This window comes from Triticum aestivum, chromosome 2D (genome assembly GCF_018294505.1).
Source record: "Triticum aestivum cultivar Chinese Spring chromosome 2D, IWGSC CS RefSeq v2.1, whole genome shotgun sequence".
In the NCBI taxonomy this organism is placed as follows: Eukaryota; Viridiplantae; Streptophyta; class Magnoliopsida; order Poales; family Poaceae; genus Triticum; species Triticum aestivum.
In genome coordinates, this window is record NC_057799.1 from 472,498,635 (window position 1) to 472,523,076 (window position 24,442).

Sequence of the window (24,442 nt, forward strand, 5' to 3'; positions counted from 1 at the left end):
AATAATTGTAAGGTACACTGATTGACTAACTCAAAGAAGAAGCATGCATCCCCATGTCCTGCAGATTGATTTGGGACACATGCTTGTTTGTTTCGTTCTCTCCGAAGAAGAAGAAGAAGAAGAAGAAGAAATGTGCAGTCTTTTCGCTCTTTCGGGTGGTCGACCCATGCATGAATTCAGGTGGGTTTTCAAGTTTGATCCTTTCCAAATATGCACATGGTACAAGACCGGTGGAATCAACATTGGGTGGAATGGACATTTGTTTAGCTTAAAGATGACATCAAAGCGAGCCCCTGATGCTTCCAAGCAAATCAAGATCAAGTACTAAAAATGATGAACCCTATGGGTGCAGAATTTGGAGCGGGGGTACAACAGCCTTCTGCCGCACACTTGCCTTATGAGAAAAGAGTGGCTATTTTTCTTGTTACGTCGCGTCGTGCGGTGCTCTTCATTGTCTAGGAAACAAATTTGTCCACAAAGACATGGATGAGAATGTTCAATGAACTAGGTCGGCAAGGAAAAGACGGTATTCAAGATAACAGGATGTTGGTACTTGGTCTCTCTCCTGCAGGTTTGGTCCTCTTAACATAATACTACTCTACCTTCGGTCTTCTTATTGAATTAAGAATGTGATGATTTTTCGCAGCCCTTCTTCCCACGCGGCATGCAAATGAGCTACATTCGTTCTTCTAGGAATAAGATTGTGCCCCACTTTATAAATAAAGCCACATGGCCGAACGATACAACTTTTTTATATCGCCTACCCTTTTTGCGGCTTTGATTTGGTGCACGGTTCATGTTGTCACCCCCGATGAGTATCCAAAATTTGTTTGCAAACTGGTTGGTTGGTATCAATAAAAAGTTAAGGGTCATATCCTTGTAGGGGTTTGTGCCTTTCTTTGGGCAATTTGAAATTGCCGGAATGACTGTAGTTTTTAACAGGTCTCTCTTTATTAATTTTAGGCAGGTTATTTTCAGGGCCACCATATTGTTCCGTATGTGGTCATCACTTCAGCGTGGGACGCCGGGAAGCTCATGGCCTTTCGTTGCAATCGTCTAGGGATGGTTGCACAAGCGTTATTCAATCGGTTTGACTGCATGTCACTAATAGATTTTTTTTGCGGGAACACTAATAGATTATGTGGTTAAGACATGTAATATTTCTATTGTACCAAGCGGTTGTGGTATTTTTCTTTTTTTGTCGTGTTAGTTGATAATGTGTACTTGTCGAACCTCTTCATTTTTGTTTAATAAAGATGGTTGTGTGCATCATGATGATGCAGAGGCCGGGATCTTCCCTTTTTCGGAAAAAATACAGCCAAACGAGACGGGGTTGAGGAAATTCTTTTATGAAGTAGATAAGAAAATCAAACAAGAAAGAGGGTTACGAAAAAAGCACAGATTATGCATTATAGGACGTGATATTTGCACTAATACCTCTTAATTTGTGAAGATGACACCATTGATGTAGAGCTGACCCCATTAAATCTCTTTTGTAGTTTCATCAATGGACGCTACCATCTCGTCATCAAGCAAGAAGCCAATGGCTCGGTATTTTTTCACTTTTACAAGAGGGATTTGGTGTGGTTTTCACCAAGTTTTTGATATTTCTCGCGTCTTTCTAACGCTAACCTTTCGAGAAAGATGAAAAATTTGTTTTCCTCATAATGTACAGGAATATATATTCGGAAACGATAACTGCCGAACGACCAGTATTATGATGTTTCGGCCCGAACGCTGCATGCACCGTTGGATAATATTCGTGAATCTTGGCGCAGGTTACACAGACACGTCACCGCTCAAAGTCGTTCGGCAGTCGGTCAATCCGTCGCGAACGCTACCTCCCCTCTCACTTCTCCCCTCCAACGCTACGAAGCACCATTTCACTCCTCACTTCTCTTCTCCCCCAAATCTCTCTTCGCCCACGCGGCGGAGCCGCCGGCGACGGCGTGGAGGAGATGATGTTGGTAGCTGCCCATGGAGGGGCCGCGCTGACGCGATGAGGGCCCGACGGCCAGCCACGGATCCAAACCAGATCCATGGAGCGACGGGCGGTGGCGCGATGGCAGAGCTGTGCAGAGGGTGGAGGCGCAACCATGGCGTCGTATGCGAGGTCGGCGTGTGGGGTGGGGGATCTGGGCGAGCTCCGCCGCCATCTGCCACCGCCGCCGTCCCCGCCAACCCGCACGGCAGGATCCCGATCCCCGCTCCTCTTCCGCGTCTGTCGTCAAGGTCAGACGCATTCAGCCACCCCCCTCCTCTCCCCTTTTATGCTATAAGTCTAAGATAACACGCGGGCCTCTTTCTGGTGGATGAATTCGTGGTGTTCCAGGAGGAGCAGCGCCGGACGCTGGGAGGTCCAGTAGCCGGGGCCGCGGAGGAGCCGCGCCGGCCGCCGGTAGGTCCAGTAGTCGGGGCTGCGGAGGAGCCGCGCAGAGCGCCGGGAGGTCCAGACCAGAAGCCATGGCCGCTGGTGCGTGTGTGCTATTCCTGCCGCTGGTGCGTGTGTGCTGTTCCTGCCGCTAGTGAATGCGGGTTGTTCCTGCTATGGTATGCCAAAGACTACGTTATCTGTTGCGTGCGCCATGCTATGCCAATCATGGCAAATTATGATGTGATCCCATGGCGACTTAAGTTTCGATCCGTGCAATTTATGATATGTTTCACATGGCAAAAATATTTTGAAGTACAATTTGCCATGTTGCTTTTCATATAATTGCCACCATATAGCTATCAACAGTTCTAAGTTTTCCTTCTAAACCATTGCATTTTGCCATGTCAATTCTCTAAATTGTCAAAAACAACACAAAATGGCAAATATTGCCATGGCAAGTTTTACTTTTTTATTTGACCTTTATTTAACATGGCAAATTTTCACTTTTATTGACATGGCAAATTTTACTATTTATTTGCCATGGCAAATTTACCTATAATATCATGGCAAATTCACCTAAATCCCTATGCAATATTTAACTTTTATTGCCATGGCAAGTTTTTTTATTTATTTGCCATGGCTAATATACCTTTATTAACATGGCGAATTTACCTAAATACGCATGGCAATATTTAACTTTTTCCATGTCAATTTTTACTTATATTAGCCATGACTAATATACCTTCATTAACATGGCAAATTTATCTAAATCCCCTTGGCAATATTTAACTTTTAAATTTCATTGCCACGGCAAGTTTTACTTTTTATTTGCCGATGGCAAATTGACCCTTAGTAACATGGCAAATTAAACTAAATCCCTATGGCAATATTTAACTTTTATTGCCATGGCAAGTTTTACTTTTTATTTGTCATGGCTAATTTATCTTTATTAACTTGGAAATTTACCGAAATCCCCATGGCAATTTTTAACTTCTATTGTAATGGCAAGTTTTACTATTTATTTGACCTGTATTAACATGGCGGATTTTACTTTTTTTGCCATGTCAAATATATGCAAGTTTTAATATGATTTTGGTTATGTGTTTAATATGATTTAAGCCCAACGAACTTTTACTTGACATGGCAAAATTACCTATATTGTCACGGCAATTTCTAACATTTACATACATGTCAATACAATTGCTAGTGGCAATTTTAATCAAGAATTTATTTTGCCACCATGTATGGACATATGGAATTGCCATGACTTTTTTCCTTTTGTGTCATTGCAAAACATATATATTATTTTTTAGCAGTGGCAATTTTTTGCTTTTGAAGTTAATAATGTCATTTTTACATAGCACAACAAAAACTGGGCTTTTTCTTGTCACAGAAAAAAAAGTGGACTTTTTTCCTTTTGTTTTGGTACTGGGCTTATTTTTCCTTTTTCGCTTTTTCAGGGGAAAGGCCCGTTGGGGCGATGGAGAGAGGGCGTTCGCGCTGTTGGGAGCGATGCTTAGTGTTCGGGCTGGGGCTCCTCTCGTCCCGAACTAATTCGTTCGATCGATGCCCAGATTCCTCCGGAACGAATCGTTCGGTGTGGGGAGGTCCCAGACCGAACGTTCGGCCGTTATCGGCGTCCTATATATTTTTGAAAGGAAACCGAGCAATATCTCATCAAATAAAGTCAAATGGAGCAACTTCCCTTTCGGGTGAAACTTTACGAGAGTATCCAAGTCGCAAGACAGCTCGGGAGGGCACGGCCGAGGCAGCCGAGGTGACTGGGAGCTATCTTGTGCGCTCCCGCACCCAGGCGACCAACAGGAGGTTGCGGGGTGGCCGGAGCAATGGCTTGACTGCTTCGTGGGAGCGCTCATGGTAGGTGCAGTCTACATAGGGTCAGGGTCGGCATGGGCGAGAGAAAGGGGTAGGGAAACCTTGGCATCACAGAGTTCTCCCACATTCCCGAAATGAAAGAGAACTAACAAGGACACAACAATTATTAGCTCGAGCTCAAAATGAGCCCGTATAAACACTAAAATCATAAAAAATGTTTTTTAATCTGATTTATTTTTTCTATGAAACATTGACAAAAGTTTCGAGTGCTTGTAAAATTTCATCATGAAATCACATTCTGGAAGTGGTGGTAAAAAATAAACTAATGCTCCAAAAATGGTATAGTCGAAAGCATTTTTTTGCTGCGGCTTCCACGAATGTCATTTCAAATTGAATATTTGCAGGCTGTTAAAACATTTGTTAAAGTTTACCACACAATTTTTTAGAATTCTTTGAATGTTTTTTCACCTTTTTCGAATTTACTGTTCATGCGAGCTCAGTTGAGCTCGTGAGCAATTGGGGACTTTCCAACTGACAAGTACTAATATCCACCAAGATATGTCATATTGCAACAATTTGATCAGGTAATTATTGGCCGTTGGCATCTATGTTTGCGAAGCAACAAAGAAATAGGGAATGAATTGCGAATACAGGGATTGTGGTGATACGAACACTGAACACACACGTAGATGCATCATCCCACGTGAACTCCCATCGTTGCTCGCAACAAACCCACCATTTGGGAAGCTCGACGGTGTCTTGCACCCTCCAAGCGCATTAGAATTTGAGTACAACAGCACCTTACAAATCAAATAGGCTAAAATACCTACCGGAAGCCTACAGATTAACTAGACAAATGCTCACTTTCACGTTATCAATGGACAAAAAATACAACAAATCAGCCAAAAACTATAACCGGAGAAGCCGCTGAGGAAGAAGGAACCCCGCTCACGATCTGCTTCAGCGTCTTGTCCTTCTCCTCGTCGGTCCACTGCGAGTGCTGCTGCTGCTGCGTCGCCATCTCCCAGTCCCAGTGCCCCTTGTCCCGAACAAGCCCCTTCTTGAACATGGCGACATGGCGCAACGCCGTGCTGCATACTCCCATGACAAACCTGAGGAGGTAAACCTGCCTCTCCGTCCCCTCAAAACCAGCCATCACAAACTCCTTGAGGTGCCGGTGCCCGAGCATGGCGGGCCGCCACGATATCTCATCGCCGCTGGGTTCCTCTTCCTCTTTGCAAGGCGGCGGGGCAATGTGCACATGGAGGGTCTCGAGGGAAGGCGCCGTCTCAAGGAGGAGGCGCGGCCACGAGACGTCCCAGCACCGAGGCACGTCGGCGACCAGCAGACGCCGGAGATTAGGTAGCAGCGCCGGCGAGGAAACGGACGGCACGATCCATCTGTCAGGTCCAGTGAACCGAATGATCATGCCCTTTACGTCCGGGAGGCATCCCACGAACGAGCCAAGCTCCAGCTTCGTGCGTGGCACAGAGTAGCGGCGAGCCGTTGCCTCCGTGACGCCCCTGCACAGGGCGAGGTTGCATTGCCTGAGGCAGGGGAACGAGGCGGTCTCGAAGCTCACTCTCGTGCCCAGGGAGGCCAGGCGCTCGAGCCGGGGATGAGCCCGCAGGCAGATCCCTATGAACCCGACGCAGTTGTCGACGACGAGCTCCCTCAGGTCCGACCCAGGGGCGTCGACGGTGATCTGCCTAATGTCAGCGGTGTAGCAGGAGATGAGGTGGAGCACCTGCAGCTGCGGGCACGAGGTGAAGATGCCCTCGTACGCCGACACGGGCGTCGACATCGGCGTGTCCTGCAGGACGAGCACGGTGAGCGCGCCGTGCCCGTGCAGCGGCGGGAGCGCGCAGCCTGCAAGCTTGAGGCTTCGCAGGCGGGACGCGTGGGGAGCCTCGCAGATGCCCTGGCCGGGGAAGGCGTGGAACTTCCGGCGTTGCGAGTAGACTGGCTTGGCGACGGCCACGACGTCGCGGACCTCCCAAGCATCGATGGCCCTGGAGATGAGCCGGTTGATGCAGCCGGTGTTGTGGGTCGAGAAGAACTCGAGCGTCAGCCTGCTGACCCTCCGGCCGGCCGCCGCGTCCGAGAGGCGCTCGGCGGAGCTGGTCAAGGCGCGCATGGCGCGCCGCTCGTACCTCCTGATGCGACGCATGGCCTTCTGCACCTTTGCCGCGCCGGATTTGTGGTGGAAACCGGTTACCTCGGGGTCCCGATGGAGGAGGACCCATCGGTGGTAGCGCGGCGGGAGTATGTCCCCGACGCTCAAGTCGAGGACGGGGAGCTCGCGGGGGAGGCCGGCCCAGCGCTTGGAGAGCATCCCGGCGCCGAGAACCGTGCGGGTGTCAAGGCGGCCCAGGATGTCCAGGAGGAGATCGTCGGATAGGGCGCTAATCCGGTCATCACCGTGGACCGCCTGTGGCCGTCGGCGGCGGCGGCAGCGGCAGCGAAGGAATCGATCCCTCCCGCTCCTAACCATGAGTGAGCTACCTCCACCAGCGCCACGAATCGTTGAGCTTGCGGCCGCGGTGGCGACTAAATAGACCGTCGGCATCGACACTGAAATGTGCCTGGATACGGTCTGCGAAAAGTTTGTGTGTGGATCAACGACCAGGAATCGGAGTAGAAATAGTATCCGAAACAGACTGCGTGCGACAAGGGACGGAGCGCCGCCGACGAGGAGGAGATTCCAGTGTGTGTTGGAAATTTTGTTATATTTTTTCCCGATATGTATATAATATGCGATATTTTCCCCGATAAAAAAGTGCATGCAGTGTTTATTCAGTAAAATCATTTTGTTATATTTTACCTTCTGGCCACGTCATGTTTTCATAAGTCAGCGGAAAAGGAGTTTACCTCCTGCTGTACTGGCAGGGGTGTGTCAAAAAAAATAAAATCGGTAAAACAGGAAACGGGCATTTCCGCGGCAGCTTAACATAAATTCAGCATAACACAATATAATAAGCGCAACTGATCAAAATAATAATAATAATAATAACCGCAAATTGGACCTTTCATGACAAATATCATGTCAAAAATTGGACCTTTCACCCCGCAAAATAAAATAATTGGACCTTTCATGACAAATATCAGCAAGTCAGATCGTATTTTAGAAAGTACTCCCTTCGATCCTAATTATAGTCTGCGTATAACTTTCTTCGTTTTTTCCCTCGATACTCTGCGCGTTCCAGTGATTCAGCGAGAGTTTTCAATCGTGCCCCTGCTTTTCGCTTCGCATGCAACGGCTCATAATTACTCGCATGCAGAGTGATAGGTTGAGTGCACGCATGCAGGGAATAAAATAAAGAGACGGTTGAGAAGGCCCAATCGGCTGCATGCGCGTTAATAGCGGCCAGCTTCTGATCTGTACAGGCGCATGTGCAAAACAGTCAAGGAAAAAACCAGCGAGCCTCTCCTTGGTATGCGGGCCTGGCCTTATGCGCAAACTAAAGATAAATGGAGGGAGTATAAAGTCTATTTTCAACCTTGAACTTGAAGACAAGGTCCGAACTTCTAATGCTGTAATTTCAAACCGTGAGCTTTCTTATCCAGTAAATCTTGGTATTTTTTTCACTGAAAACATGCTTGGCGTCTGAAACATGCGGCAGCAGCGTCGTGCGGGTGAGCGCACCATGCTTCCTCGGCCTCTTCTTTGTGCCCCCTCACTAGCGGAGTGATTCAGCGATACTGGTTTTGGCCTGCGCCACGTTAGCAAACCCAGTTCCCAAAATATGTCAAGTAGTTGTCCAAGCTCTCCGCTCCCACATTTCAACCTGCCCAATTGAATTTTCTTTCCTCCGTTTCAGCATTGTGAGCTCCTGGGGGCTGAAAGGTGGGGGAAGATCACATGGACCTGAATCATGGGCAGACTTCACCATGGACTAGAAGGGCTGGGCGCGGTTTGCTGCGTTGTTGATGTTTTTAAATTTTCATAATTTTTGTACTCAATCTATCTTAAAATATAAGGTGTATTATGTTTTGAAAAATCAAAACTCTTTAAATTTAACCACATTTTTATAGAAATATATTAATATCCATAATATCAAATCAGATTCTTAGATTCATCACGAATTTTCATATTTGTATTATTATTTAGTATTGTGGATGTCAATATTTTTGCCTCTGAACTTGGTCAAAGTTAAAAAAGTTGGCTTTTCAATAAACTAATGCACCTTATATTTTAGAACAGAGTGAGTATTAGGTTTGGTTAGTGGGAAAGATGATGGAGTGTGTTTTCTTTTTATTCATATAATGCGGTGTTCTGGTGGGATTTGGCGGTGTGATTTTGTGTTGTCTTCCAATCAACTTATACTTACGTGGAAAAATTTCTCCGTCAGTGGCTGCATACACCATATTGGTGCTATAGTATCACATGTTGACGCTATTTTTTAGGTGATGAGATGGTGCCTAGGTTTGATATGTTTTATAGGCTGGTTGCTTCTATTTGATTTGAAAAATTGTTGACCAATCAAAATCTTGAACCAAATTCAATATTTAATTTCTCAATGGAATAGGAGAGCTCTAAAATAAGAGAGCATAGTGAATTAAAATAACCGAGTGAGAGATTGTTGACCCGGTCAAAATCTGTGACTCAATTCCAAATTGGTGACCTCAATTGAATGAGAGGCCTCCAATTCTAGGGAGCCGAGTGATATAGTATATTCCATAAGAAACTTCTTCTCGGTATCTTCAGCTTGGCAGACCAAAGTCAGGACAGACCTCAACAACTTCAGGTGGCTTAGTTGGCTTGAACTTTAGAAGCTTGGCATACTTGGTTAAAAGGTGAAGCATGTAATCATACACATGATCCATATTAACCTCTTGTTGAACGAAATCGCTTGCTTCCTTCCCTATGCGCTGTGCCTATGGAGTAGATTTGTCAAGAAGAATGTAATAGACTAATAAATAGCATGTCTAAAGTTCTCAATATTTAGGCTCGATAACAGTCAACTCTTACGGAATTCAAATAATATATGGCAAACTCTAAATGGTTATTAGTAAAGAAAAGTAAATGTATCCTTAAACACCAGACATGTATTCAGCGTGGTCAAATTCAATTGAGGAGCACATCAGAAGTTTGGATGAAAATTTAAGTTACCAGGACTTAACTGAAGTGCTCAAACATCAGCAAGTCAATGTTTGCTTTCATTTCATGTTCTCGTTATGGCTCACAGTTTAGAAATATTGATGCTATGTACTTTTAACAGAAGGTAAGAAAATAATTTATGACCCCCATTTCCATCAATAATGTTTAGTACTGAAAAACGTAATCACATGCATATTTAGATGTTGATAGACGGAAAATACCAATTGCTTGCGAGAGTTGCCCCAGTCAACAACATATTGTCCCAAGGCGCATTTATTGTCATCCCGAACTCGCCAATAATGCTGAAGTGGCATAAGAGACCTCGAAAAGAAATCATAGTATTTTGGTGTGAGCAACAATGTCATTGAATCACATGCTAGAATATATTTCTAACTGGTAGACCAAGCTGACCCTTCTATAGAGATCTTGTACCTGTTGAATGTTCACAGTGTTAGGAACTTAGCCATACAAAAATAACCTGTAAATCCTTGTTCTTTATCATCGAAAAACTAACACGAACACAAAGTAAACATGTGAGTGCACTGACTGCCCAAATCCGAGGTCTTATACCCATCCTTGCTCTCTTTGAACCAGTCCTACAACCCAAACAACAAAGTGAAACCATAAGTGATGTTAACATTCGCCACCAAAAGCAAAGATATTTGAACAAGCCAGCATCCGCATGGCTATGCGCATCCTATCCATGCACTAACAATGAGATAAATAAAGTTTTCCTTTCAAAAAAAGGAAAACCACAGGCACAATTTGATGGTTTTGAATATGCCAAGTTAAACCATGTGTTTTAAGTATGCCAAATTAAACGATGCAGGTCCACATGAAAAGGGGGGGAAAGGAACTGATGTACTTTCTTCAAGGTTTGATAACTAGATGAGTGACACCATTAACATGTGAGTTACCAGTGTAAATCCTTGCATTCCAATCGTGCGTGCTGGAGAAATTACACTTAACCAATTCCTGCCGTGATGTCGCAACTGGTGCATTCCCTTTCCAGTAAGCATAAGGTTCTCTACTGAACCAATTCCTGCCATGATGTCGCAACTGTTGCATTTCCTTTCCACTAAGCATAAGGTCCTTCAAATATTTATGCAGGGCATCCCACGGTTTTATGTTGATCTCCGGCCTGGCATCCATGAAGAGGTATTGTAGTGAGAGTTTATGTGCACAACTGAGTATGCAGGGCCCAACTTTTAAGTTTTGGAAGACATTTGCACTACTAGGGAAAAGCCTAGCAGTAGCGCTGGTTTTTGGCCTAGCAGTAGCGCGGTGGACCACGCTACAGCTAAAGGTTAGCAGTAGCGTTGGTTTACCCGCGCTACTGCTATAGCTACTTAGTAGTGGCGATTCTTGCAGAAAGCGCTACTGGTAATTACTAATAGCGCGCCTCTCTGCCCGCGCTACTACTATTATTCTGTATTTTATTTGTTTTTTATTTCATGCCGTATTCATACACCATTATACAAGTTTTCATACAGTAGCAATTTAGAGATTTTTGTACATCATAATGAGTTATTAAATCACTGGGTGAAAGTAGCTCCCTATGATTGTCCATACATTTTTTCCATGCTTGGATTGTCATGTCTTCATTGGTTTTAGAAATCCGGTATGAACAACAGTGAAGAGTAGGATGACCTGGCCGTAAGCTAATAACATCAAGGCGATCTTTCGGAAACATCAAATGAGGCACACAATCCTTTGGGATTTTCTGTTGAAAAACATAGTAATAACGTCGTAGTTAGCCAGGTAGTTTAGCTTTAGAAGAATTTATGCAAAAGATGCACGGATGTCGTAATAGTAAAAAAATCTTACCATGCCACCTCCATAGATGTTACCGTAGTTCAACACATGCACTAGTGGCACGTATTGACCATAATGTGCAGGAGTTTGATAATTGATATTGTAATTCTCATATCAATAATAAATGAGATAAGATGATCTTTCTCCTGATAAGTTAATTCTGCGTCATTGGTGTAGTAGGTTCTGTCTACCATCTTCCGTACATTTTTTGAAGAATGAAAATAAGCTATCAATGGAAATAAGCTGTCAACTATTTTGAAATAAATAATATAAATTACTTAATAAATATGTTTGATAACTCACATAGCGGTAGAATTGGAAGCGTATCAACAAGGACCCAAATGTCCATATTCTCTTCGTCGATGTCAGGATCACCAAGATCCAATGTGACAAGCATACCCTCATGAAAATTATACGTCTTGCAAAGTGCTTCCCAATTCGGGCAACCAAAAAGGGATACACTCTCAGAATTGTATAATTTTACAGCAAAGTCATAACCATGATGGGTCCTTTGGTGAACTATCTTGGTCTCCATATTTTCATTGTCTTCAAAATCCAGCTTCTCCAAGACATAGCGTCTTGCATGGCATGGGATAAGCTAGTCGAATTGTAAAAGACGGAAATTATACGTTGAAGAAGCAGAAATCGTGCTTCATTATGAAAAACACTTGTCGCCGTTGCGTACCGTTTCAACATCGAAGGTCTCCTGGAGCTTAATACTGAAGCGCCGACCTTCTACCAGGTGAGGCCTGTCGCACAGACCCCGGTTGTCGCCGCACCAGTCGCACTCCGGGAGCCTATCATCGTCGGGCGACATTTCCTATGTTCATAATTCAAAAATTAAACTTCTAAAATTTAATATATGTACTATAATGTTGGGGAACATATTAATTTCAAAAAAATTCCTACGCACACGCAAGATCATGGTGATGCATAGCAACGAGAGGGGAGAGTGTTGTCCACGTACCCTCGTAGACCGAAAGTAGAAGCGTTATGACAACACGGTTGATGTAGTCATACGTCTTCACGATCGACCGATCATAGTACCTAACGTACGACACCTCCGCGATCTGCACACGTTCAGCTCGGTGACGTCCCACGAACTCACGATCCAGTAGAGCTTCGAGGGAGAGCTTCGTCAGCACGACGGCGTGATGACGGTGATGATGAAGCTACCGGCGCAGGGCTTCGCCTAAGCACTACGATGATATGACCGAGGTGGATTATGGTGGAGGGGGGAACCACACACGGCTAAGAGATCAATGATCAACTTGTGTGTCTATGTGGTCCCCCTCCCCCGCATATAAACTTGTGTGTCAATAACCAACAGCGGAACCTCGATGCTCATATTGGCTCCTACATATTCTACGAAGATCTTTATCGGTCAAACCGCATAACAACATACGTTGTTCCCTTTGTCATCGGTATGTTACTTGCCCGAGATTCGATCGTCGGTATCTCAATACCTAGTTCAATTTCATTACCGGCAAGTCTCTTTACTCATTCCGTAATGCATCATCCCGCAACTAACTCATTAGTTACATTGCTTGCAAAGCTTATAGTGATGTGCATTACCGAGAGGGCCCAGAGATACCTCTCCGATACTCGGAGTGACAAATCCTAATCTTGATCTATGCCAACCCAACAAACACCTTCGGAGACACCTGCAAAGCATCTTTATAATCACCCAGTTACGTTGTGACGTTTGATAGCACACAAGGTGTTCCTCCGGTATTCAGGAGTTGCATAATCTCATAGTCATAGGAACATGTATAAGTCATGAACTTAGCAATAGCAATATACTAAACGATCAAGTGCTAAGCTAACGGAATGGGTCAAGTCAATCACATCATTCTCTAATTATGTGATCCCGTTAATCAAATGACAACTCATGTCTATGGCTAGGAAACTTAACCATCTTTGATTCAACGAGCTAGTCAAGTAGAGGCATACTAGTGACACTCTGTTTGTCTATGTATTCACACATGTATTAAGTTTCCGGTTAATACAATTCTAGCATGAATAATAAACATTTATCATGAAATAAGGAAATAAATAATAACTTTATTATTGCCTCTAGGGCATATTTCTTCCGTCTCCCACTTGCACTAGAGTCAATAATCTAGTTCACATCGCCATGTGATTTAACACCAATAGTTCACATCACCATGTGATTAACACCCATAGTTCACATCGTCATGTGACCAACACTCAAAGGATTTACTAGAGTCAGTAATCTAGTTCACATCGCCATGTGATTAACACCCAAAGAGTACTAAGGTGTGATCATGTTTTGCTTGTGAGAGAAGTTTAGTCAACGGGTCTGCCAAATTCAGATCCGTATGTATTTTGCAAATCTATGTCTACAATGCTCTACACGGAGCTACTTTAGCTAATTGCTCCCACTTTTAATATGTATCCGGATTGTGACTTAGAGTCATCCAGATCGGTGTCAAAGCTTGCATCGACGTAACTCTTTACGACGAACTCTTTATCACCTCCATAACCGAGAAATATTTCCTTAGTCCTCTAAGGATAATTTTGACCGCTGTCCAGTGATCTACTCCTAGATCAAAATTGTACTCCCTTGCCAAACTCAGGGCAGGGTATATAATAGGTCTGGTACATAGCATGGCATACTTTATAGAACCTATGGCTGAGGCATAGGGAATGACTTTCATTCTCTTTCTATCTTCTGCTGTGGTCGGGCTTTGAGTCTTACTCAATTTCACACCTTGCAACACAGGCAAGAACTCTTTCTTTGACTGTTCCATTTTTGAACTACTTCAAAATCTTGTCAAGGTATGTACTCATTGAAAAAACTTATCAAGCGTCTTGATCTATCTCTATAGATCTTGATGCTCAATATGTAAGCAGCTTCACCGAGGTCTTTCTTTGAAAAACTCCTTTCAAATATTCCTTTATGCTTTCCAGAAAATTCTACATTATTTCTGATCAACAATATGTCATTCACATATACTTATCAGAATTGTTGTAGTGCTCCCACTCACTTTCTTGTAAATACATGCTTCACCGCAAGTCTGCATAAAACTATATGCTTTGATCAACTCATCAAAGCGTATATTCCAAGTCCGAGATGCTTGCACCAGTCCATAGATGGATCGCTGGAGCTTGCACATTTTGTTAGCACCTTTAGGATCGACAAAACCTTCTGGTTGCATCATATACAACTCTTCTTTAAGAAATCCATTAAGGAATGTAGTTTTGACATCCATTTACCAGATTGATAAAATGTGGCAATTTGCTAACATGATTCTGACAGACTTAAGCATCGCTACGAGTGAGAAAATCTCATCGTAGTCAACACCTTGAACTTTGTTAAAAACCTTTTTCGGCAAGTCTAGCTTTGTAGATAGTAACACTACTATCAGCGTCCGTCTTCCTCTTGAAGATCCATTTATTTTCTATGGCTTGCCGATCATCGGGCAAGTCAACCAAAGTCCACACTTTGTTCTCATACATGGATCCCATCTCAGATTTCATGGCCTCAAGCCATTTCGCGGAATCTGGGCTCATCATCGCTTCCTCATAGTTCGTAGGTTCGTCATGGTCAAGTAACTTGACCTCCAGAACAGGATTACCGTACCACTCTGGTGCGGATCTCACTCTGGTTGACCTACGAGGTTCGGTAGTAACTTGATCTGAAGTTACATGATCATCATCATTAGCTTCCTCACTAATTGGTGTAGGAGTCACAGGAACAGATTTCTGTGATGAACTACTTTCCAATAAGGGAGCATGTACAGTTACCTCATCAAGTTCTACTTTCCTCCCACTCACTTCTTTCGAGAGAAACTCCTTCTCTAGAAAGGATCCATTCTTAGCAACGAATGTCTTGCCTTCGGATCTGTGATAGAAGGTGTACCCAACTGTCTCCTTTGGGTATCCTATGAAGACACATTTCTCTGATTTGGGTTTGAGCTTATTAGGATGAAACCTTTTCACATAAGCATCGCAACCCCAAACTTTAAGAAATGACAACTTTGGTTTCTTGCCAAACCACAGTTCATATGGTGTCGTCTCAACAGATTTAGATGGTGCCCTATTTAACGTGAATGCAGCTGTCTCTAATGCATAACCCCAAAACGTTAGTGGTAAATCGGTAAGAGACACCATAGATTGCACCATATCTAATAAAGTACGGTTACGATGTTCGGACACACCATTACGCTGTGGTGTTCCAGGTGGCGTGAGTTGCGAAACTATTCCGCAATGTTTCAAATGAAGACCAAACTCGTAACTCAAATATTCTCCTCCACGATCAGATCGTAGAAACTTTATTTTCTTGTTACGATGATTTTCCACTTCACTATGAAATTATTTGAACTTTTCAAATGTTTCAGATTTATGTTTAATCAAGTAGATATACCCATATCTGCTCAAATCATCTGTGAAGGTCAGAAAATAACGATACCTGCCGCGAGCCTCAACACTCATCGGATCACATCATCAGTATGTATGATTTCCAACAAATCTGTTGCTCGCTCCATTGTTCCGGAGAACGGAGTTTTAGTCATCTTGCCCATGAGGCATGGTTCGCAAGTACCAAGTGATTCATAATCAAGTGATTCCAAAAGCCCATCAGCATTGAGTTTCTTCATGCGCTTTACACCAATATGACCTAAACGGCAGTGCCACAAATAATTTGCACTATCATTATTAACTTTGCATCTTTTGGCTTCAATATTATGAATATGTGTATCACTACGATCGAGATTCAATAAACCATTCACCTTGGGTGTCTGACCATTGAAGGTTTTATTCATATAAATAGAACAACAATTATTCTCTGACTTTAAATGAATAACCGTATTGCAATAAACATGATCAAATCATCTTCATGCTTAACGCAAACACCAAATAACATTTATTTAGGTTCAACACTAATCCCGAAAGTATAGGGAGTGTGCGATGATGATCATATCAATCTTGGAACCACTTCCAACACACATCGTCACTTCACCCTTAACTAGTCTCTGTTCATTCTGCAACTCCCGTTTCGAGTTACTAATCTTAGCAACTGAACTAGTATCAAATACTAAGGGGTTGTTATAAACACTAGGAAAGTACACATCAATAACATGTATATCAAATATACCTTTGTTCACTTTGCCATCCTTCTTATCCGCCAAATACTTGGGGCAGTTCTGCTTCCAGTGTCCAGTCCCTTTGCAGTAGAAGCACTTAGTCTCAGGCTTAGGTCTAGACTTGGGCTTCTTCACTTGAGCAGCAACTTGCTTGCCGTTCTTCTTGAAGTTCCCCTTCTTCCCTTTGCCCTTTTCTTGAAACTAGTGGTCTTGTCAACCATCAACACTTGATGCTTTTCTTGATTTCTACCTTCGTCGATTTCAACATCACGAAGAGCTTGGGAAATTGTTTTTGTTATCCCTTGCATATTATAGTTCATCACGAAGTTCTAGTAACTTGGTGATAGTGACTAGAGAACTCTATCAATCACTATCTTATCTGGAAGATTAACTCCCACTTGATTCAAGTGATTGTAGTACTCAGACATTCTGAGCACATGCTCACTAGCTGGGCTATTCTCCTCCATCTTGTAGGCAAAGTACTTGTCAAAGGTCTCATACCTTTCGACATGGGCATGAGTTTGAAATACTAATTTCAACTCTTGGAACATCTCATATGCTCCGTGGCGTTTCAAAAACGTCTTTGAAGCCCCGATTCTAAGCCGTAAAGCATGGTGCACTAAACTATCAAGTAGTCATCATATCGAGCTTGCCAAACGTTCATAACGTCTGCATTTGCTCCTGCAATCGGTCTGTTACCTAGCGGTGCATCAAGGACATAATTCTTCTGTGCAGCAATGAGGATAATCCTCAGATCACGGATCCAGTCCGTATCATTGATACTAACATCTTTCAACTTAGTTTTCTCTCGGAACATATCAAAAATAAAACAGGGGAGCTAAACGCGAGCTATTAATCTACAACATAGATATGCAAATACTATCAGGACTACTAAGTTCATGATAAATTAAAGTTCAATTAATCATATTACTTAAGAACTCCCACTTAGATAGACATCCCTCTAGTCATCTAAATGATCACGTGATCCAAATCAACTAAACCATGTCCAATCATCATGTGAGATGGAGTAGTTTTCAATGGTGAACATCACTATGTTTATCATATCTACTATATGATTCATGCTCGACCTTTTCGGTCTCCAGTGTTCCGAGGCCATATCTGCATATGCTAGGTTCGTCAAGTTTAACCCGAGTATTCTGCGTGTGCAAAACTGGCTTGCACCCGTTGTATTTGAACGTAGAGCTTATCACACCCGATCATCACGTGGTGTCTCGGCATGACGAACTGTCGCAATGGTGCATACTCAGGGAGAACACTTATACCTTGAAATTTAGTGAGAGATCATCTTATAATGCTATCGTCGAACTAAGCAAAATAAGATGTATAAAGGATAAACATCACGTGCAATTAATATAAGTGATATGATATGGCCATCATCATCTTGTGCCTTTGATCTCCATCTCCAAAGCACCGTCATGATCACCATCGTCACCGGCACGACACCTTGATCTCCATCGTAGCATCGTTGTCGTCTCGCCAACTATTTCTTCTACGACTATCGCTGCCGCTTAGTGATACAGTAAAGCAATTACATGGCGATTGCATTTTATACAATAAAGCGACAACCATATGGCTCCTGCCAGTTGCCGATAACTGTGTTACAAAACATGATCATTTCATACAATAAAATTTAGCATCATGTCTTGACCATATCACATCACAACATGCCCTGCAAAAACAAGTTAGACGTCCTCTACTTTGTTGTTGCAAGTTTTACGTGGCTGCTACGGGCTGAGCAAGAACCGTTCTTACCTGCGCAGCAAAACCACAACGATTTTTCATCAAGTATGTGTTGTTTTAACCTTCAACAAGGACTGGGCGTAGCCACACTCGATTCAACTAAAGTTGGAGAAACTGACACCCACCAGCCACCTGCGTGCGAAGCACGTCGGTAGAACCACTCTCGCGTAAGCGTACGCGTAATGTCGGTCCGGGCCGCTTCATCCAACAATACCGCCGAATCAAAGTATGACATGCTGGTAAGCAGTATGACTAGTATCGCCCACAACTCACTTGTTTTCTACTCGTGCATATAACATCTACGCATAAACCTGGCTCGGATGCCACTGTTGGGGAACGTAGTAATTTCAAATAATTTCCTACGCACACGCAAGATCATGGTGACGCATAGCAATGAGAGGGGAGAGTGTTGTCCACGTACCCTCGTAGACCGAAAGCGGAAGCGTTATGACAACGCAGTTGATGTAGTCGTACGTCTTCAAGATCGACCGATCCTAGTACCGAACGTACGGCACCTCCGCGATCTGCACACGTTCAGCTCGGTGACGTCCCATGAACTCATAATCTAGTAGAGCTTCGAGGGAGAGCTTTGTCAGCACGACAGCGTGATGACGGTGATGATGAAGCTACCGGCGCAGGGCTTCGCCTAAGCACTACAACGATATGACCGAGGTGGATTATGGTGGAGGGGCACCGCACACGGCTAAGAGATCAATGATCAACTTGTGTGTCTATGGGGTGCCCCCTCCCCCGTATATAAAGGAGTGGAGGAGGGGGAGGGCCGGCCCTCTACTATGGCGCGCCCTCGGGAGTCCTACTCCCACCGGGAGTAGGATTCCCCCCTTCCAAGTAGTAGGAGTAGGAGAGAAGGAAGAGGAAGAGAGAACAGAAGGAAGGAGGGGGCGCCGCCCCTCCCCTAGTCCAATTCGGACTAGGCCTTGGGGGGGGGCGCGGCCTTCCCTAGGCAGCCCTATCTCTCTCTCCCCTAAAGCCCAATAAGACCCATATACTCCCCGGCGAATTCTCGTAACTCTCCGGTACTCCGATAAATACCTGAACCACTCAGAATCTTTCCGATGTCCGAATATAGCCTTCAAATATATCGATCTTTACGTCTCGAACATTTCGAGACTCCTCGTCATGTCCCTGATCTCATCCGGGACTCCGAACAACCTTCGGTACATAAAAACACATAAACTCATAATACCGATCGTCACCGAACGTTAAGCGTGCGGACCCTGATACGTCTCCGTCGTATCTATAATTTTTGATTGTTCCATGCCAATATTATTCAACTTTCATATACTTTTTGGCAACTTTTTATACTATTTTTGGGACTAACATATGGATCAGTGCCCAGTGCCAGTTCCTGTTTGTTGCATGTTTTTGGTTTCGCAGAATATCCATATCAAATGGAATCCAAACGGGATAAAAATGGACGAAACTTATTTTTGGAATATTTAGAAAATCTGGGAGAAAGATCAACGTGAAATGGTGCCCGAGGTGGCCACGAGGCAGGAGGGCGCGCCCCTGACCCTCGTGGGCCACCCGTAAGGCGGTTGATGCCCTTCTTCGGCCGCAAGAAAGCTAATTTTTGGTAAAAAATCATGGCGAAGGTTTCAGTCCAATCGGAGTTACGGATCTCCATATATATATATATATATATATATATACGAAACGGTGAAAGGGCAGCACAGGAGAACGCAGAAATATAGAGAAACAGAGAGATAGATCCAATCTCGGAGGGGCTCTCGCCCCTCCCACGCCATGGAGGCCAAGTACCAGAGGGGAAACCCTTCTCCCATCTAGGGCGGAGGTCAAGGAAGAAGAACAAGAAGGGGGCCCTCTCCCCCTTGCTTCCGGTGGCGCCGGAACGCTGCCGGGGGCCAGCATCATCACCGCAATCTTCACCAACAACTTCACCGCCATCATCACCAACCCTTCCCCCCTCTATGTAGCGGTGTAACCTCTCTCTTACCCGCTGTAATCTCTACTTAAACATGGTGCTCAACACTATATATTATTTCCCAATGATGTATGGCTATCCTATGATGTTTGAGTAGATCTGTTTCATCCTATGGGCTATTTGATGATCAAGATTGGTTTGAGTTGCATGTTTTATTATTGGTGCTGTCCTATGGTGCTCTCCGTGTCGCGCAAGCGTGAGGTATTCCCGCTGTAGCGTTTGCAATATGTTCATGATTTGCTTATGGTGGGTGGCGTGAGTGACAGAAGCATAGACCCGAGTAAGTAGGTTGTTTGCGTATGGGATAAAGGGGACTTGATACTTTAATGCTATGGTTGGGTTTTACCTTAATGATCTTTAGTAGTTGCGGATGCTTGCTAGAGTTCCAATCATAAGTGCATATGATCCAAGTAGAGAAAGTATGTTAGCTTATGCCTCTCCCTCAAATAAAATTGCAATAATGATTACCGGTCTAGTTATCGATTGCCTAGGGACAAATAACTTTCTTGTAACACAAAGCTCTCTACTAAAACTAATTTAGTTGTGTCTTTATCTAAACAGCCCCTACCTTTTATTTATGCTCTCTTTATTTTCTTGCAAACTTATCCCAAAACACCTACAAAGTACTTCTAGTTTCATACTTGTTTCCGGTAAAGCGAACGTCAAGCGTGCGTAGAGTTGTATCGGTGGTCGATAGAACTTGAGGGAATATTTGTTCTACCTTTAGCTCCTCGTTGGGTTCGACACTCTTACTTATCGAAAGAGGCTACAATTGATCCCCTATACTTGTGGGTTATCAAGACCTTTTTCTGGCGCCGTTGCCGGGGAGCAATAGCGTGGGGTGAATATTCTCGTGTGTGCTTGTTTGCTTTATCACTAAGTAATTTTTATTTGTTGTTCTTAGTTGTTTTCTATCTTTAGTTATGGGTAGGAAACGCAAAATACCAAAACAATTAGTTGTACCTACTGAACCAATGGTTGAAGAACCACTTAAAATCTATCACACTCCTGAAGCCTTTTACTTGGATCATCTTTGATCCCTATGTGCTCGTGCTGAAACCCCAACTAGCTTAGTTGAGGGCAAATCTTTAGATGAGCATGCTTGTTATGTGCGACACCGTATATCTGAAAAAGGGAAACTTTTGCTGGATCAAATTCATCGTTTGCAATGCTATGCTTGGAATTTATGTTATATATATGATGTTACTTGTTCTGAAAACCCTAAGAAACACCTTCCCTACCAATGTGAGTTTATTGATAATGGAATCTTATCTTCGTATGCTAAGGGTGTTTATAGTTACTATGATGTTCAACAAATTGAAGAATTTGTTGCTTTTAAGGGTGCTTATGAAATTGCTTCTTTGATTGAAAAGTATGGTGCTACTCTTTACAAATCTGAAAATTTTGCCATACTTAAATATTGCTATGATAATTATGCTTCTAATGCTTATGTTAAACCATATATTGAGGATTCCCCTGCTGTCCAAGAAGAGACTAATATTTTGCAGGAGTCTACAGAAGAAGAAATTGATGAAAGTGTGAGCTCATTGGATGAAAAAGATGACGAGGAGAGCGAAGAACAAAAGGAGGAAGAGCGGATTAGCTACCCGTGCCCACCTTCTAATGAGAGTAACTCTTCAACTCATACATTGTTTAATTTCCCTTCGTGCTTACCGAAGGATGATTGCTATGATGACTATTATGATCCCATTGATTCTCTTGAAATATCCCTTTTTGATGATGCTTGCTATGCTTGTGGCCAAGATGCCAATATGAATGATGCTTATGGAGATGAACTTGCTATAGTTCCTTATGTTAAACATGAAATTGTTGCTACTGCACCCACGCATGATAGTCCTATTATCTTTTTGAATTCTCCCAACTACACTATATCGGAGAAGTTTGCACTTATTAAGGATTATATTCATGGGTTGCCTCTTACTACTACACATGATGATTTTAATAGATATAATATGCATGTGCTTGCTGCTCCTACTTGCAATTATTATGAGAGAGGAACTATATCTCCACCTCTCTATGTTTCCAACATGATAAAATTGCAAGAAACTGTTTATACTATGCATTGGCCTTTACTGTGTGTGCATGAATTGTTCTTTTACGACATGCCGGTGCATAGGAAGAGAGTTAGAATTCGTCATTACATGATATATATTGCTTTGTGCTCACTACTAAATTACAAATCATTGCTAATTAAAATTGGCTTTGATATACCTTGGGATCCGGGTGGATTCACTACTTGAGCACTTTATGCCTAGCTTAATGGCTTTAAAGAAAGCGCTGCCAGGGAGACAACCCGGAAGTTTTAGAGAGTCATTTATTTCTGTTGAGTGCTTTCATTTAGTTTAAAAAAATAAAGAAAATAAAGAGGGGAACCCAAAACTTTTCAAAAAGGAAAGTGAAAGTGAGAAAGACAAGCATTGTTGAAGTGGGAGAGCTCCTTGAACTTTGTTCATTCTCACGGCAACTTTGTGAATCTTGATTACAGAAACTTTTCAACAAAAATAATTATCCCCTTGTACAATTCCATTGTATTATAAAAATAATGTGCCAAGGTTTGCCTTTAGGATGTTTACAATACTTGTTGGTTTGTACGGTGCAGGACAGAAACTTTGGCTGTAGTGCGCGATTTTTAATTTTTTACTGGAACGTCAGATGATTCTGATTCTTTTTGCACTGTCTTTCTATACAAGTTGTTTATTTTTCCTAATTTTGACAGAATTTTTCAAGTATCATAAGTATGGTGAATGTTCAGATTATTACAGACTGTTCTGTTTTAGATAGATTCTGTTTTTGATGCATAGTTTGCTTGTTTTGATGAAACTATCAATTTATATCAGTGGATTAAGCCATGAAAAAGCTATATTACATTATAAACAATGCAAAAACAAAATATTAATTGGTTTGCAACAGTACTTAGAGTAGTGATTTGCTTTATTATACTAACGGATCTTACCGAGTTGTCTGTTGAAGTTTTGTGTGGATGAAGTGTTCGATGATCAAGGAGGTCTCGATATCAGAAGAAGGAAGAGAGGCAAGAGCTGAAGCTTGGGGATGCCCGAGGCACCCCAAGTAAATATTCAAGGATACTCAAGCGTCTAAGCTTGGGGATGCCCCGGAAGGCATCCCCTCTTTCTTCAACAAGTATCGGTATGTTTTCGGATTCGTTTCATTCATGTGATATGTGCAAATCTTGGAGCGTCTTTTGCATTTAGTTTTCATTTTTCTTTTATGCACCATGCTGGTATGAGATAGTCCTTGGTTGATTTATAGAATGCTCATTTGCACTTCACTTATATCTTTTGAGTATGGCTTTATAGAATGCTTCATGTGCTTCACTTATATCATTTGAAGTTTGGATTGCCTGTTTCTCTTCACTTAGACAACCGCCTTTGTAGAATGCTCTTTTGCTTCACTTATATTTGTTAGAGCGTGGGCATATCTTTTGTAGAAAGAATTAAACTCTCTTGCTTCACTTATATCTATTTAGAGAGATGACAGGAATTGGTCATTCACATGGTTAGTCATAAAATCCTACATAAAACTTGTGGATCACTGAATATGATATGTTTGATTCCTTGCAATAGTTTTGCGATATAAAGATGGTGATATTAGAGTCATGCTAGTGGGTAGTTGTGGATTAGTAGAAATACTTGTGTTGAGGTTTGTGATTCCCGTAGCATGCACGTATGGTGAACCGTTATGTGATGAAGTCGGAGCATGATTTATTTATTGATTGTCTTCCTTATGAGTGGCGGTCGGGGACGAGCGATGGTCTTTTCCTACCAATCTACTCCCCTAGGAGCATGCGCGTAGTACTTTGTTTCGATGACTAATAGATTTTTGCAATAAGTATGTGAGTTCTTTATGACTAATGTTGAGTGCATGGATTATACGCACTCTCACCCTTCCATCATTGCTAGCCTCTTCGGTACCGTGCATTGCCCTTTCTCACCTCGAGAGTTGGTGCAAACTTCGCCGGTTCATCCAAACCCCGTGATACGATACGCTCTATCCCACATAAGCCTCATTATATCTTCCTCAAAACAGCCACCATACCTACCTATCATGGCATTTCCATAGCCATTCCGAGATATATTGCCATGCAACTTCCATCATCATCATATACATGACTTGAGCATTTATTGTCATATTGCTTTGCATGATCGTAAGATAGCTAGCATGATGTTTTCATGGCTTGTCCGTTTTTTGATGTCATTGCTACGCTAGATCGTTGCACATCCCGGTACACCGCCGGAGGCATTCATATAGAGTCATATCTTTGTTCTAGTATCGAGTTGTAATATTGAGTTGTAAGTAAATAAAAGTGTGATGATCATCATTATTAGAGCATTTCCCCAGTGAGGAAAGGATGATGGAGACTATGATTCCCCCACAAGTCGGGATGGGGCTCCGGACTTTACAAAAAATAAAAGAGGCCAAAGAAGCCCAAATAAAAAAAA

At 42.9% G+C, this 24,442-nt stretch overlaps 2 protein-coding genes and 1 pseudogene across 4 annotated transcripts; 1 reads left to right on the forward strand and 2 right to left on the reverse strand.

The window, feature by feature from the left end:
• Positions 1–1,807: 1,807 nt before the first annotated feature.
• LOC123053896 (uncharacterized) lies at positions 1,808–4,767 on the forward strand. Of its 3 annotated transcripts, none has more exons than XM_044477493.1 (3): positions 1,808–2,232; positions 2,333–2,550; positions 3,835–4,092. In XM_044477493.1, the coding sequence occupies exons 1-3, from the start codon at positions 2,107–2,109 to the stop codon at positions 3,926–3,928; spliced, it is 438 nt and encodes a 145-aa protein (XP_044333428.1). In that variant the 5' UTR covers positions 1,808–2,106; the 3' UTR covers positions 3,929–4,092. The 3 variants fall into 3 exon arrangements, with proteins under 3 accessions (XP_044333428.1, XP_044333429.1, XP_044333427.1); XM_044477494.1 differs by having other exon boundaries at positions 2,333–2,499; XM_044477492.1 differs by having other exon boundaries at positions 1,810–2,232; positions 2,333–2,473; positions 3,835–4,767.
• Positions 4,768–4,948: 181 nt separating this feature from the next.
• Positions 4,949–6,959, reverse strand: LOC123053895 (uncharacterized). The gene has a single exon (XM_044477491.1). It carries the CDS (start codon positions 6,777–6,779, stop codon positions 5,109–5,111), a length of 1,671 nt encoding a protein of 556 aa, XP_044333426.1. The 5' UTR covers positions 6,780–6,959; the 3' UTR covers positions 4,949–5,108.
• A 1,000-nt stretch (positions 6,960–7,959) lies between these two features.
• Positions 7,960–10,463, reverse strand: LOC123055850 (uncharacterized; annotated as a pseudogene).
• Positions 10,464–24,442: the final 13,979 nt, after the last annotated feature.

Coding starts and splice junctions, on each gene's coding strand:
- LOC123053895 (XM_044477491.1), bottom strand. CDS start 6,779: ATGCCGACGGTCTATTTAGTCGCCACCGCGGCCGCAAGCTCAACGATT.
- LOC123053896 (XM_044477492.1), top strand. CDS start 2,040: ATGGAGCGACGGGCGGTGGCGCGATGGCAGAGCTGTGCAGAGGGTGGA. Junction 2,233..2,332: donor CTTCCGCGTCTGTCGTCAAG/GTCAGACGCATT, acceptor GTGGTGTTCCAG/GAGGAGCAGCGCCGGACGCT. Junction 2,474..3,834: donor ACCAGAAGCCATGGCCGCTG/GTGCGTGTGTGC, acceptor TCGCTTTTTCAG/GGGAAAGGCCCGTTGGGGCG.